This window comes from Schistocerca gregaria, chromosome 3 (assembly GCF_023897955.1).
Source record: "Schistocerca gregaria isolate iqSchGreg1 chromosome 3, iqSchGreg1.2, whole genome shotgun sequence".
Classification (NCBI taxonomy): domain Eukaryota; kingdom Metazoa; phylum Arthropoda; class Insecta; order Orthoptera; family Acrididae; genus Schistocerca; species Schistocerca gregaria.
The window spans coordinates 851066297-851082304 of NC_064922.1; the positions used below are offsets into that span (position 1 = coordinate 851066297).

The window sequence follows — 16008 nt, forward strand, 5'->3', positions numbered from 1 at the left end:
ACGTGGCGGAGAAAATCCCTGACCCCCCCCCCCCCCCCCCCCCCGAGAATCGAACCCTGCAACCCGGAAACCGGTTACTCATAAAGATACAACTGCAGTACGTTTTTATCTTGAAAGTTCCTTTCTTCGTCCCTTTATAGATGTTTACACTGAGCAGTCTCTGAAATTCACTCTTTGATATCTCTTGCATAACTACATGCCACTTCCAGAATGAGATTTTCACTCTGCAGCGGAGTGTGCGCTGATATGAAACTTCCTGGCAGATTAAAACTGTGTGCCCGACCGAGACTCGAACTCGGGACCTTTGCCTTTCGCGGGCAAGTGCTCTACCATCTGAGCTACCGAAGCACGACTCACGCCCGGTACTCACAGCTTTACTTCTGCCAGTATCCGTCTCCTACCTTCCAAACTTTACAGAAGCTCTATTGCGAAACTTGCAGAACTAGCACTCCTGAAAGAAAGGATATTGCGGAGACATGGCTTAGCCACAGCCTGGGGGATGTTTCCAGAATGAGATTTTCACTCTGCAGCGGAGTGTGCGCTGATATGAAACTTCCTGGCAGATTAAAACTGTGTGCCCGACCGAGACTCGAACTCGGGACCTTTGCCTTTCGCGGGCAAGTGCTCTACCATCTGAGCTACCGAAGCACGACTCACGCCCGGTACTCACAGCTTTACTTCTGCCAGTATCCGTCTCCTACCTTCCAAACTTTACAGAAGCTCTCCTGCGAAACTTGCAGAACTAGCACTCCTGAAAGAAAGGATATTGCGGAGACATGGCTTAGCCACAGCCTGGGGGATGTTTCCAGAATGAGATTTTCACTCTGCAGCGGAGTGTGCGCTGATATGAAACTTCCTGGCAGATTAAAACTGTGTGCCCGACCGAGACTCGAACTCGGGACCTTTGCCTTTCGCGGGCAAGTGCTCTACCATCTGAGCTACCGAAGCACGACTCACGCCCGGTACTCACAGCTTTACTTCTGCCAGTATCCGTCTCCTACCTTCCAAACTTTACAGAAGCTCTCCTGCGAAACTTGCAGAACTAGCACTCCTGAAAGAAAGGATATTGCGGAGACATGGCTTAGCCACAGCCTGGGGGATGTTTCCAGAATGAGATTTTCACTCTGCAGCGGAGTGTGCGCTGATATGAAACTTCCTGGCAGATTAAAACTGTGTGCCCGACCGAGACTCGAACTCGGGACCTTTGCCTTTCGCGGGCAAGTGCTCTACCATCTGAGCTACCGAAGCACGACTCACGCAATATCCTTTCTTTCAGGAGTGCTAGTTCTGCAAGTTTCGCAGGAGAGCTTCTGTAAAGTTTGGAAGGTAGGAGACGGATACTGGCAGAAGTAAAGCTGTGAGTACCGGGCGTGAGTCGTGCTTCGGTAGCTCAGATGGTAGAGCACTTGCCCGCGAAAGGCAAAGGTCCCGAGTTCGAGTCTCGGTCGGGCACACAGTTTTAATCTGCCAGGAAGTTTTACATGCCACTTTCTTACCTCTAACCGTGTTTCCAGATTTTCTGACGTCCTATGAACGCCATCTAGTGAGGAAAGATTACGTTATGCCACCTGACGTCCTATGAACCCATCTAGGGAGGAAAGATTGCACTATGTCACCACAATACAAAATTAGCGGCATGCAATGCTTGGAGCCTGAACACCGTAACAACAGAAAGTTGTGTTTTGAATGATTTCATTTTTAAAAATGTGGAACACTACTCTTAAACGGTATATTGAGCATGACACTGGAGAAACAATATGGTTAATTCTTACTTGAATCCGATAACTAGCTTTTTTTATCTCACTTTCAGGGCGTTCGAAAGCTTTTGAGCGATAGTGTATATCTTTCAGCAAAATACAGTGAAGAGCCAAAGAAACTGGTACACCTGCTTAACATCGTGTAGGGTCCCTGCGAGCATGCAGAAGTGCCACGACGTATCATGGACTCGACTAAAGTGTGAAGTAGTGCTGGAGGGAACTGACACCATGAATCCGTAATAGTGCGAGGGGGTGGAGATCTCTTCTGAACAGCACGTTGCAAGGCGTCCCAGATACGCTCAGTGATGTTTATGTCTGGGAAATAAGGTGGCCAGCGGAAGTGTTTAAACTCAAAAGAGTGCTCCTGAATCAATATGGTAGCAATTCTGGACGTGTGGGGTGTCGCATTGTCCGTCGGAATGCACAATAGACATGAACGTGTGCAGGTAATCAGACAGGATGCCTACGTACGAGTGACCTGTCAGAATCGTATCTAGACGTATCAGGGGTCCCAAATCACCAAAACTGCACACGCACCACACCATTACAGAGCGTCCACTAGCTTAAACAGTCCCCTGCTGACATGGAGTGTCCATGGATTCACGAGGTTGTCTCCACACCCAAACACGTCCATGCGCTCGATAAAATTGGACACGAGACTCGTTCGACCAGGCAACATGTTTCCAGTCATCAACAGTCCAAAGTCGGGCCCAGGCGAGGCGTTAAGGTTCGTATCGTGCAGTGATCGACGGTACACGAGTGAGCCTTCGGCTCCGAAAGCCCATATCGGTGATATTTCTTTGATTACTTCACACGCTGACACTTTTTGATGGCCCAGAATTGAAATAGGCAGCATTTTGCGGAAGGGTTACACTTCTGTCACGTTGAACGATTCTCTTCAGTCGTCGTTGGTCCCGTTCTTGCAGGACCCTTTTCCGGTCGCAGCGATGTCGGAGATTTGATATTTTACCGGATTCCTGATATTCACGATACACTCGTGAAATGGTCGTCTGGGAAAGTCCCCACTTCATCGCTACCACGGAGATACTGTGTCCCATCGTTCGTGCGCCGACTATAACACTCACTTAAATCTTGATAACCTGCCATTGTAGCACCAGTAACCGATATAACAACTTCGCCAGACACTTGTTGTCTTATATAGGCGTTGCCGAGACGTGTAACCAATTGCACCCCACACCTTTACGCCGGGTGATACGCCAGTATGGCGTTTACGAATACACCCTTCCAAAGTGCGTTCATCGCGCTCCTGTCTGTAATGCGGCGTCAAGGATAACCGCAGACATGGTCTCCGAGCTGATAATAGTCCATGCCGCTGCAAACGTCGTCGAACTGTTCGTGCAGATGGTTGTTGTCTTGAAAACGTCCCCATCTGTTGACTCAGGGATCGAGACGTGGCTGCACGATCCGTTACAGCCATGCGGATAAGATGCCTGTCATCTCGACTACTAGTGATACGAGGTCGTTGGGATCCGTCACGGCGTTCCGTATTACCCTCCTGAACCCACCTATTCCATATTCTGCTAACAGTCATTGGTAATCGAGCAACTCGAGCAGCAATGTCGCGATACGATAAACCGCAATCGCGACAGGCTACAATCCGACTTTTATCAAAGTCGGAAACGCGATGATACGCATTTCTCCTCCTTACACGAGACATCACAACAACGTTTCACCAGGCAACGCCGGTCAACTGCTGTTTGTGTATGAGAAATCGGTTGGAAACTTTCCTCGTGTCAGCACATTGTAAGTGTCGCCACCGGCGCCAACCTTGTGTGAATGCTCGGAAAAGCTAATCATTTGCATATCACAGCATCTTCTTCCTGTCGGTTAAATTTCTCGTCTGTAGCATGTGATCTTCGTGGTGTAGGAATTTTAATGATCATTAGTGTATATGTATTAAAAGATACACTAAAATGCGAAGCATAGCCAGTAGTCCTGACATTATGATTCTAAAATTACCTAATATGCAGCAACCAGTCGCAAAATCATGTTTTACTTATTCCCCTTCGCAAATCGATTTCCACTGATTAACAGCCATCATCGGTGCTTTCAACCAATATGTGCCCTGAGTAGTAATACTGTGTTAAGCAGAGGTCAAACACAAAGTGATCACTGCTTAAGACAGTATTACTACTCAGGGCACATATTGGTTGAAAGCACCGATGATGGCTGTTAATCAGTTGGAATCGATTTCCAAAAGTGAATAAATAAAACATGATTTTGCGGCTGGTTGCTGCATATTTGGTAATTTTATGGTTTACGGTCGCTGCGCGACTTGGGAACCACATGGAGCCCACTATTGATTATAGTTCTGTCAGGGACAACAATGGGCTTGGAAGAGCAGTTGAATGAAATGGAAGGAGGATGTAAGATGAACATCAACAAAAGCAAAACGAGGATAATGGAATGCAGTCGAATTAAATCAGGTGACGCTGAGGGAATTAGATTAAGAAATGAGACACTTAAAGCAGTAAATGAGTTTTGCTGCTTGGAAAGCAAAGTAGGGAGGATATAAAATGTAGACTTGCAATGGCAAGAAAAGTGTTTCTGAAGAAGATAAATTTTGTAGCATTGAATATAGATTTAAGTGTTAGGAATTACTTTCAGAAAGCATTTTTGTGGAGTGAAGCCGTGTGTGGAAGTGAAACGTGGACGACAGGCAGCTTAGAAAAGAGAGAACTTTAGAGGCACGGTGCTACAGAAGAATGCTGAAGATAATATGTGCAGATCACGTAAGTAACAAGGAAGTACTGAATATAATTGGGGAAAAAAGAAATTTGTGGTAGAACCTGACTAGAAGAAGGGATCGGTTGGTAAGACCCATTCTGAGGCAACAAGGGATCACCAGTTTAGTACTGCAGGGAATCGTGGGGAATAAAAATCGTAGAGGGAGACCAAGAGATGGATACAGTAAGCAGATTCAGAGGGATGTAGGTTGCTGTAGTTACTCAAAGATGAAGAGGCTTGCGCAGGACAGAGTAGCACAGAGAGCTGCACCAAAGCACTCTCTGGACTGAAGACCACAACAGCAACAGCCTACTTCCAACAGTGATAGTACCGCCCTGGGCCATGCAGCAGCTCTGCTGGAATACTGGCCATTCTTTGTACACTGGTGTCCAAAATTAAAGCAACAAACGGAAGTTTTGCAAGTTTGCATTTATTTTGCCACGAAACAGTATAACCAGTTGTCAATAAAGTAGAAACGATGTTAAAAATACAGAACGTAATCAAGCGCAACATACATAACGGTAGACAAAAATGCTCTTAGTTTTTTCTTTCAATTTAATGGATTTGCACACACATTGCGACAACTGGTTAATGCGCTCAGTATGGGGGGTGATCACCTCTGGCAGCAATAGAGGCCTGACAACGAGGAGATGCAGTGAATAATGTCATGAGTCGCACGTTGAGGCAATAACGCCCATTCTTCCTGCAGAGCTGCTCACAAGTCTTGAAGAGTGGTTGGTGGATGCTGACGTGATGCAACCCGTCTCCCTACAGCATCCCAGACATGATCATTCAAATAGGGAGAGCGAGCAGGCCACGCCAAGATGTTTTCAAGAAAACATCTAACACCCATGCTCCATGAGATCGAGCACTGTCGTCCAGCAACACGAAGTCTGGGCGCACAGCAACTCGCAGCAACCGCTCACGAGGTCCGAAGATCTCGTAACGATACGTGGCAGCAGTTAAGGCTTTCCGATTCACCCATGCAATTTCAAGAAGAGGTGTTCCGGTGGCCAACATACTCCCTACAGACACCATTACGTATACTCCTCGGTCTCTTTCCACATGCTTGGGTCCAGAAACCGTGTTCCACGCTCCCTTCAGATGCGAATCCATCTATAATCACTCTCCATACGAAATCGGGACTCATCTGTGAAAAGAACATTAGATCAATATTCGACCGTCTAGGTGGCATGTTGACGACTGCACATTCCCTTTTGTGAAGGCGCGCCAGAGGTAGACATGCAGCATGTCTCCGGCAGTATAGGCCAATCTGCGAAGCCATCTGTAGACCGTTTGCCTCGATACATAGAAAGATAGGTCCCTTATCATTTAGCTACAAAATAGCAGGTCAGCAACTGGAAGCAGTTAATTCCATAAATTATCTGGGAGTACGCGTTAGGAGTGATTTAAAATGGAATGATCATATAAAGTTGATCGTCGGTAAAGCAGATGCCAGACTGAGATTCATTGGAAGAATCCTAAGGAAATGCAATCCGACAACAAAGGAAGTAGGTTACAGTACGTTTGTGCGCCCAATGCTTGAATACTGCTCAGCAGTGTGGGATCCGCACCAGGTAGGGTTGATAGAAGAGAGAGAGAAGATCCAACGGAGAGCAGCGCGCTTCGTTACAGGATCATTTAGTAATTGCGAAAGCGTTACTGAGATGATAGATAAACTCCAGTGGAAGACTCTGCACGAGAGACGCTCAGTAGCTCGGTACGGGCTTTTGTTAAAGTTCGAGAACATACCTTCACCGAAGAGTCAAGCAGTATATTGCTCCCTCCCACGTATATCTCGCGAAGAGACCATGAGGATAAAATCAGAGAGATTAGAGCCCACACAGAAGCATACCGACAATCCTTCTTTCCACGTACAATACGAGACTGGAATAGAAGGGAGAACCGATAGAGGTACTCAGGGTACCCTCCGCCACACACCGTCAGGTGGCTTGCGGAGTATGGATGTAGATGTAGATACAGCACGTCCAGCGGATGCTGTGAGATCAGATTCCAGATGCCGTGCAGTACTAATGCGGTACCGTTATGCCCCTACAGCCACATAACGGTTATCTCTGATGTTACACATGGTCGGCCCCGCCCTGGTCTTCAGGATACAGCTTCGGTCCCTATACACCGTTGCCACATCCGAAAAACAACAGAACGATTCACACTAGGCCATCGGGCAACATCACTTTGCGACTCTCCTGCTTCCGTTCTTCCTGCGGCCCTCCATAGCAGGTAGGAGTCTTCTCTGAGCCATACTGCACCGTCTGTGACTGTGTACGCAGCGGATGTGGATGTGGGACTACCCGTCAAACATTACCCCGTGCCATGACGTCATTGTTCATGTGGTTGTCCGTTGACCGGAATGCCATCTTCCTTGCAGAACACTACGGCCATCTGTTGACAGTTCGTATGATTACGTCTTGAACTAGATACAGGATGGGGAAATAGCGGTTTGTTGCTTTAATTTTAGACACCAGTGTATTTTACTGTCTCTGTTAATACCAATCGATAAAGCCAATATCACCCTAGACTAATCTGGGGCCGCGCTATAGAATTGGTATGTAAAATTCTGTTTTAAAAATCATTTGCTTCGTAACGGAAAACAAACCGACGCTTACCCTAGACACTAGGCGTCGCATGGAATTCGTAATGAGCAAAATTTGTCTGCAAAACTGAAATTTCAAATATGTACCGAAACAGGGCAGAAAATGTGGCTGACGATTCTTAGGAGACACGCCTGATATATATTTTAAGCTTACATTAATTATTTACGGAAGAACATAAAAACTGGTTCAGGCAGATCTTGGGGAAGATCACTTTCAGTTCCAGAGGAAGTTGGAACATGTGAGGTAATTCCGACCCAACGATTTACTTTAGATGATAGGTTGAAGAAAGATAAAACTATGTCTTTTAGCATGTGTACTTTTAGAGACAGATTTTGAGAAGGTTGAGTGCACTTCAGCTCCGAAAATGTGAAGGTATCACGAATTAGGTACAAGAAGCGAGAAGTCATTGACAATTTATACAGAAGCCAGAGTGCAGTTACGAGTCGAAGGACATGAAAGGGAAGCAGCAGCCGAGTAGGGAGTGAGACATGGCTGCAGTTATCTCCGATGTTATTTCATATGTACATTGTGCAATCTGTGAAGGAAACCATGGAGAAATTAAGTTATGATTTAAAGGTCATGGAGAAGAAATTAGGTTTGAACGATAACATCGTAATACTGTCGGAGACGGCACAATGCTTGCTAGAGCAGTTTCAACCTTTTTTCAAGTCGATCTACCTTATCATTTTATCGGTAAAGTGTAGAAGTATTCGTAATAAAGTTCCCGAATTCACTGCCCTCGCTTGTACGAAACTCAGCTTGCCCTTTCCTCAAATGATATACTGAGAACTATGGATGAAGGGTATCAGGCAAATTCCATATTTCTAGACTTCCGGAAAGCATTTGAAACGGAGCCCCATTGCAGGCTGTTAAAGAAGGTACGAGAATATGGAATAAGTTCACAGATACAGGGTGACAGTTATTGAAATACATGAAAAAAAACGTAAGTCAGATACAAATTACGGCGTGCACACGGCTTATTGAACATGTAAACGTCACTATAGATGTTCGGATTTAGGCTACGACATGTTCGATACGCCTACCATCATTGGCGATGATGTGGCGCAGACGAATAGCGAAATTCTCTATGAGCCGTTGAAGTGTTGTAAAATCGATGCTATCGATGACCTCCTGAGTGGCTGTTTCCAACTCAGCAATGCTTTTGGGATTATGGATGTACATCTAGTCTTTAATATAGTCCGACAAAAAGGAGTTGCATGTGTTCAGATCCGGAGAATAAGGCGGCCAATCGTGGCCCATGCCAGTCGCCTCTGGGTACCCCAGAGCCAGAATGTGGTCACCAAAGTGCTCCTCCAGGACATCAAACACTCTCTTGTTTCCATGGGGTCAGCTCTGTCTTGAATGAAATGTGCAAATCGGGGTCAATTTGGATAATGGAAATGAAATCGTCTTCCAAAACCTTCACGCACCGTTCGGTAATCACCGTGTTATCAAGGAATATCGCATGGATTATTCCGTGACTGGACGTTGCACACCACGCTGTCACCCATTGAGAGTGAAGACACTTCTCGATAGCGAAATGCGGATTCTCAGTCCCAGAAGTGCACCAATTTTGCTTATTGACGAACCCGACCAAATAAAAGTGGGCTTCGTCGCTAAACCAAACCATACAGCGCATACTAATTCCCCGTCATAGCCGCGGCCAAGTGTGCAGCTTGAACATCCTAACACACACCGTTCAGAGGTTATGACGATTTTATTTCATACAGTTCATTAATTGTCACACTCTTTATGAGTGCCTCGAATACTTCTTAAGTAATAGAACCCAGTATGTTGTCCTCGTCGGCGAGTGTTGATCAGAGACAAAGGTATCGTGAGGAGTTCTCCAGGGAAGTGTGATAGGATCGCTGTTGTTCTCTATATACGTAAATGATTTGACGGACAGGGTGGGCAGCAATCTGCTGTTGTTTGCTGATGATGGAGTGGTGTACGGTAAGGTGTCGAAGTTGAGTGACTGCAGGAACATGTATGATGACTCAGACAACATTTACAGTTGGTGTGATTAATGGCAGCCAGCTCTAACTGTGGTAAAATGTAAGTTAATGTGGATGAGTAGGAAGAACAAACCTGTAATGTTCTGATACATTATTACTAGCGTCCTGCTTGACACAGTCATGTCGTTTAAACATCTGGGCATAACGTAGCAGAGTGACATGATGTGGAACGAGCATGTGAAAACTGTGGTAGGGAAGGCGAGTGGTAGACTTCAGTTAATGGGGAGCATTTTAGGAAAAGCTGCTTCTCCTGTAGAGGAGACCGTATATACACTACTGGCCATTAAAATTGCTACACCAAGAAGAAATGAAGATGATAAACGGGTATTCATTGGACAAATATATTGTACTAGAACTGACATGTGATTACATTTTCACGCAATTTGGGTGCATAGATCCTGGTAAATCAGTACCCAGAACAACCATCTCTGGCCGTAATAACGGCCTTGGTAGGCCTGGGGATTGAGTAAGAACTTGGATGGCCTGTACAGGTACATCTGACAAAGCAGCTTCAACACGATACCACAGTTCATCAAGAGCAGTGACAGGCATATTGTCACGAGCCAGTTGCTCGGCCACCATTGACCAGACGTTTCAGTTGGTGAGAGATCTGGAGAATGTGCTGGCCAGGGCAGCAGTCGAACATTTTCTGTACCCAGAAAGGCCTGTACAGGGCCTGAAACATGCGGTCTTGCGTTATCATGCTGAAATATAGGGTTTCACAGGGATCGAATGAAGGGTAGAGCCACGGGTCGTAACACATTTGAAATGTAACGTCCACTGTTCAAAGCGGCGTCAGTGCCAACAAGAGGTGACCGAGACGTGTAACCAATGGCACCCCATACCATCACGCCAGGCGATACGCCAGTATGGCGATGACGAAGACACGCTTCTAATGTGCGTTCACCGCGATGTCGGTAAACACGGATGCGACCATCATGATGCTGTAAACAGAACCTGGATTTACCAGAAAAATGACGTTTTGCCATTCCTGGACCCAGGTTCGTCGTTGAGTACACCATCGCAGGCGCTCATGTCTGTGATGCAGCGTCAAGGGTAACCGCAGCCACGGTCTCCGAGCTGCTGCAAACGTCGTCGAACTGTTCGTGCAGATGGTTGTCGTCTTTCAAATGTTCCCATCAGTTGACTCAGGGATCGAGACGTGGCTGCACGATCCGTTACAGCCATGTGGATAAGATGCCTGTCATCTCGACTACTAGTGATACGAGGCCATTTGGATCCATCACGGCGTTCCGTATTACCCTCCTGAATCCACCGATTCCAATTTCTGCTAACAGTCATTGGATCTCGACTAACGCGAGCAGCAATGTCGCGATATGATAAACTGCAATCGCGATTGGCTACAATTCGACCTTTATCAAAACTGGAAATGTGATGGTACGCATTTCTCCTCCTTACAGGAGGCATCACAACAACGTTTCACCAGGCGACGCCGGTCAACTGCTGTTTGTGTATGAGAAATTGGTTGGAAACTTTCCTCATGTCTGCACGTTGTAGGTGTCGCCACCGGCGCCAATCTTGTGTGAATGCTCTGAAAAGCTAATCATTTGCATATCACAACATCTTCTTCCTGTCGGTCAAATTTCGCGTCTGTAGCAAGTCATCTTCGTGGTGTAGCAGTTTTAATGCCCAGTAGCTTATGTAGATGTAGATGTTACCATAATTAATGGAACATGGAGCTAACCAACCGCTGTCCAAAGGATTATGGACAGCACTGCTTCAAATACCCGTGGCGACAAAAATCACTACTTTATTCGACGGCTGTAGGATACCCCTACAAGTTCGAGTTCCGTTGTGGCAACAAGTAGCTTAATGCTTCACATTCCATTTGCGAGGATTTCTTTGAGACCGTTTTCGAGTCGAGTGAGTGGGGGCCCTGTGGTGTGGTATGGTGTGAGACGCGCGCGTTTACCTGTGGCGTGACCGCAGCGGCGACTGCGGCGGCTGCTGCCAGGAGAAGCCCGGCAATAGCCGCGAGGAACAGCCAGCAGCCGGCCATGTCGACGTCTGCGTCTTCTATGCTGCACTCTGCGGGCGCTGCGCCACTCTGCGGCTGGGTCGCGTGCTGCCGCCTGTTGCTCTTCGCGTGTCCGTGTGCCAGCTACCTGCCTGGATGGGTGCTCTCATTCACATCCCCTCCCCATCTGTGTCACCTGTGCGTCACGAATTTCCGGTGCCCGGCTCGCGTGGCGTACAGCACACTGTATTACCCACCGCAGCGTCTGGTGTCAACCACTGCATCATCATCACCATCTTTTGACAGCTCCAGTTTCCCAGACGCTGTCTGCAAGCCTCCTCCACAGCTAACCAATAGAATGCACGAAGTTGTATTTACAAGGGAACCTCCCCATCGCACCCCCCTCAGATTTAGTTATAAGTTGGCACAGTGGATAGGCCTTGAAAAACTGAACACAGATCAGTCGAGAAAACCGGAAGAAGTTGTGTGGAACTATGAAAAAATAAGCAAAATATACAAATTGAGTAGTCAATGCGTAGGATAGGCAACATCAAGGACAATGTAAGCTCAGGAGCGCCGTGGTCCCGTGGTTAGCGTGAGCAGCTGCGGAACGAGAAGTCGCCGGCACGGTAGCTCAGCGTGTTCGGTCAGAGAGCCGGGTGGCCTATGTAACAAACAACTGAGTGGAAGGATCAACCACCGAACTTGAACAGGTTGCCTTGCGACGTCCGCAACGTCCAAACACAACGATCAGTAACGAACAAAATGAAAAAAAGAAGTCCTTGGTTCAAATCTACCTTCGAGTGAAAAGTTTAATTTTTTGTTTTCAGACAATTATCGAAGTTTAGGCACTCACACATAATCAACTTCGCTCTCCAAAATTCCAGGAAATTTTCAGATTTGCTTGGACATATGCAGGATTTTACGGTCTACACACGGAAAAATTTGAAAACGTATATTTTGACAGAGCACAGGCAAAACTGTGCGACTGTGAAACTGTTACATTCATTTGTTGCAGTTTATGTGACAAACTCTTGCGTTTTCATCACTTTTTTGGGAGTGATTATCACATCCACAAGAAAACCTAAATCGGGAAAGGTGGAAGAATCATTTACCCATTCGCCAAGTGTACAAGTTAGGTGGGCCGGCCGCGGTGGCCGTGCGGTTCTGGCACTGCAGGCCGGAACCGCGAGGCTGCTACGGTCGCAGGTTCGAATCCTGCCTCGGGAATGGGTGTGTGTGATGTCCTTAGGTTAGTTAGGTTTAAGTAGTTCTAAGTTCTAGGGGACTTATGACCTAAAATGTTGAGTCCCATAGTGCTCAGAGCCATTTTACCCATTTGAACCAAGTTAGGTGGGTCGACAACATATTCCTGTCATGTGACGCACATGCCGTCACCAGCGTCGTATAGAATATATCAGACGTGTATTCCTGTAGAGTAATCGGCTGACCTACGACCTTGCGATCAAATGTTTTCGGTTCCCGTTGGAGACGCACGTCCTTTCGTCTACTAATCGCACGGTTTTGCGGTGCGGTCGCAAAACACAGACACTAAACTTACTACAGTGAGCAGAGACGTCAATGAACGAACGGACAGATCATAACTTTGCGAAAATAAATTAATTAAACTTTTCACTCGAGGGAAGACTTGAAGTAAGGACCCCTGCGTTCCGCAGATGCTCACGCTAACCACGGGACCACGGCGCTCCTGAGCTCACATTGCCCTTGATGTTGCCTGTCTTACGCATTGACTACTCAGTTTGTATATTTTGCTTTTTTTTCATAGTTCCACACAACTTCTTCCTGTTTTCTCGATTGTTCTGTGTTCAGTTTTTCAAGGCCTATCCACTGTGCCAACTTATAACTAAATCTGAGGGGGGTGCGACTGGGAGGTTCCCTTGTTAGTAATTCAGCCAATGTAGTCAGGGGTGATTGTTCTGACTGGGGAGAAATCATATACACGGTTGCACAAAGCCCAATGTTATGTCCGCGTTGTTCCTCATAAATGTAAACCATCTTCTACATCTACATCTACATACATACTCCACAATCCACCATACGGTGCGTGGTGGAGGGTAGCAAGTACCACAACTAGCATCTTCTCTCCCTGTTCCACTCCCAAACAGAACGAGGGAAAAATGACTGCCTATATGCCTCTGTACGAGCCCTAATCTCACTTATTTTATCTTCTCCTTGTGGTCTTTCCGCGAAATATAAGTTAGCGGCAGTAAAATTGTACTGCAGTCAGCCTCAAACGCTGGTTCTCTAAATTTCCTCAGTAGCGATTCACGAAAAGGACGCCTCCTTTCCTACAGAGACTCACACCCGAGTTCCTGAAGCATTTCCGTAACACTCGCGTGATGATCAAACCTATCAGTAACAAATCTAGCAGCCCGCCTCTGAATTGCTTCTATGTCCTCCCTCAATTTGACCTGATAGGGATCCCAAACGCTCGAGCAGTACTCAAGAATAGGTCGTATTAGTGTCTTATAAGCGGTCTCCTTTACAGATGAACCACATCTTCCCAAAATCCTACCAATGAACCGAAGACGACTATCCGCCTTCCTCACAACTGCCATTACATGCTTGTCCCACTTCATATCGCTCTGCAATGTTGCGCCCAAATATTTAATCGATCTGACTGCGTCAAGCGCTACAGTACTAATGGAGTATTCAAACATTACACGATTCTTTTTCCTGTTCATCTGCATTAATTTACATTTACCTATATTTAGAGTTAGCTGCCAATCACAAATCCTGTCCAAGTCATCTTGTATCCTCCTACAATCACTCAACGACGACACCTTCCCATCTTCCATCTAATAAAACACAAGCAGTATGAGTTCTTTTTGCAGAAGATACTGGTATTGCAAGGAATCCAAGCATTCATACATCGACAGGAAAAATGGTAAATTGGCGATTTATCTGGGAATATACCGGGTGTTACAAAAAGGTACGGCCAAACTTTCAGGAAACATTCCTCACACACAAATAAAGAAAAGATGTTATGTGGACATATGTCCGGAAACGCTTAATTTCCATGTTAGAGCTCATTTTAGTTTCGTCAGTATGTACTGCACTTTCTCGATTCACCGCCATGATTTCATATGGGATACTCTACCTGTGCTGCTAGAACATGTGCCTTTACAAGTACGACACAACATGTGGTTCATGCACTATGGAGCTCCTGCACATTTCAGTCGAAGTGTTGGTATGCTTCTCAAAAACAGATTCGGTGATCGATGGATTTGTAGAGGCGGACCAATTCCATGGCCTCCACGCTTTCGTGACCTCAACCCTCTTGAATTTCATCTTTGGGGGCATTTGAAAGCTCTTGTCTACGCAACCCCGGTACCAAATGTAGAGACTCTTCGTGCTCGTATTGTGGACGGCTGTGATACAATACGTCATTCTCCAGGGCTTAATCAGCGCATCAGGGATTCCATGCGACGGAGGGTGGATGCATGTATCCTCGCTAACGGAGGACATTTTGAACATTTCCTGTAACAAAGTATTTGAAGTCCCGCTGGTACCTTCTGTTGCTGTATGTTTCCATTCCATGATTAATGTGATTTGAAGAGAAGTAATAAAATGAGCTCTAACACGGAAAGTAATCGTTTCCGTACACATGTCCACATAACATATTCTCTTTCTTTGTGTGTGAGGAATGTTTCCTGATTGTTTGGCCGTACCTTTTTAAAACGCCCTGTGTATGCAACCAGTCGCTTTTTAGCGATTTATTCGACCATGGACATGTTTTGTAGCCCACTGGAGGCTCGTCATCAGATGGAGGCGTTACAGGATCATTATGCTGTGGACCGAGTGTAGCTAAATGCAGTGCTGATGCTGCTGGCAGAAATGATGGAAATTTAGTAGTTTACGAACCCCAAAGATTTTAATGTTTTGGGTATTTACAGTGCAGTGCCTTGTGGTATCCATATCAGATACACTCCTGGAAATGGAAAAAAGAACACATTGACACTGGTGTGTCAGACCCACCATACTTGCTCCGGACACTGCGAGAAGGCTGTATAAGCAATGATCACACGCACGGCACAGCGGACACACCAGGAACCGCGGTGTTGGCCGTCGAATGGCGCTAGCTGCGCAGCATTTGTGCACCGCCGCCGTCAGTGTCAGCCAGTTTGCCGTGGCATACGGAGCTCCATCGCAGTCTTTAACACTGGTAGCATGCCGCGACAGCGTGGACGTGAACCGTATGTGCAGTTGACGGACTTTGAGCGAGGGCGTATAGTGGGCATGCGGGAGGCCGGGTGGACGTACCGCCGAATTGCTCATCACGTGGGGCGTGAGGTCTCCACAGTACATAGATGTTGTCGCCAGTGGTCGGCGGAAGGTGCACGTGCCCGTCGACCTGGGACCGGACCGCAGCGACGCACGGATGCACGCCAAGACCGTAGGATCCTACGCAGTGCCGTAGGGGACCGCACCGCCACTTCCCAGCAAATTAGGGACACTGTTGCTCCTGGGGTATCGGCGAGGACCATTCGCAACCGTCTCCATGAAGCTGGGCTACGGTCCCGCACACCGTTAGGCCGTCTTCCGCTCACGCCCCAACATCGTGCAGCCCGCCTCCAGTGGTGTCGCGACAGGCGTGAATGGAGGGACGAATGGAGATGTGTCGTCTTCAGCGATGAGAGTCGCTTCTGCCTTTGTGCCAATGATGGTCGTATGCGTATTTGGCGCCGTGCAGTTGAGCGCCACAATCAGGACTGCATACGACCGAGGCACACAGGGCCAACACCCGGCATCATGGTGTGGGGAGCGATCTCCTACACTGGCCGTACACCTCTGGTGATCGTCGAGGGGACACTGAATAGTGCACGGTACATCCAAACCGTCATCGAACCCATCGTTCTACCGTTCCTAGACCG

The 16008-nt window shown here is 47.0% G+C and overlaps 1 protein-coding gene across 1 annotated transcript in view; it reads right to left on the reverse strand.

Annotated features, from left to right (window-relative positions):
* Window positions 1-11257, reverse strand: part of LOC126354288 (uncharacterized) — a 162735-nt gene extending 151478 nt beyond the window's left edge. Inside the window, exon 1 of the mRNA XM_050003833.1 lies at window positions 11069-11257. Coding sequence (XP_049859790.1) covers window positions 11069-11155 — 87 coding nt within the window. The 5' untranslated portion in view covers window positions 11156-11257. The remainder of the gene's footprint in view (window positions 1-11068) is intronic.
* Window positions 11258-16008: the final 4751 nt, after the last annotated feature.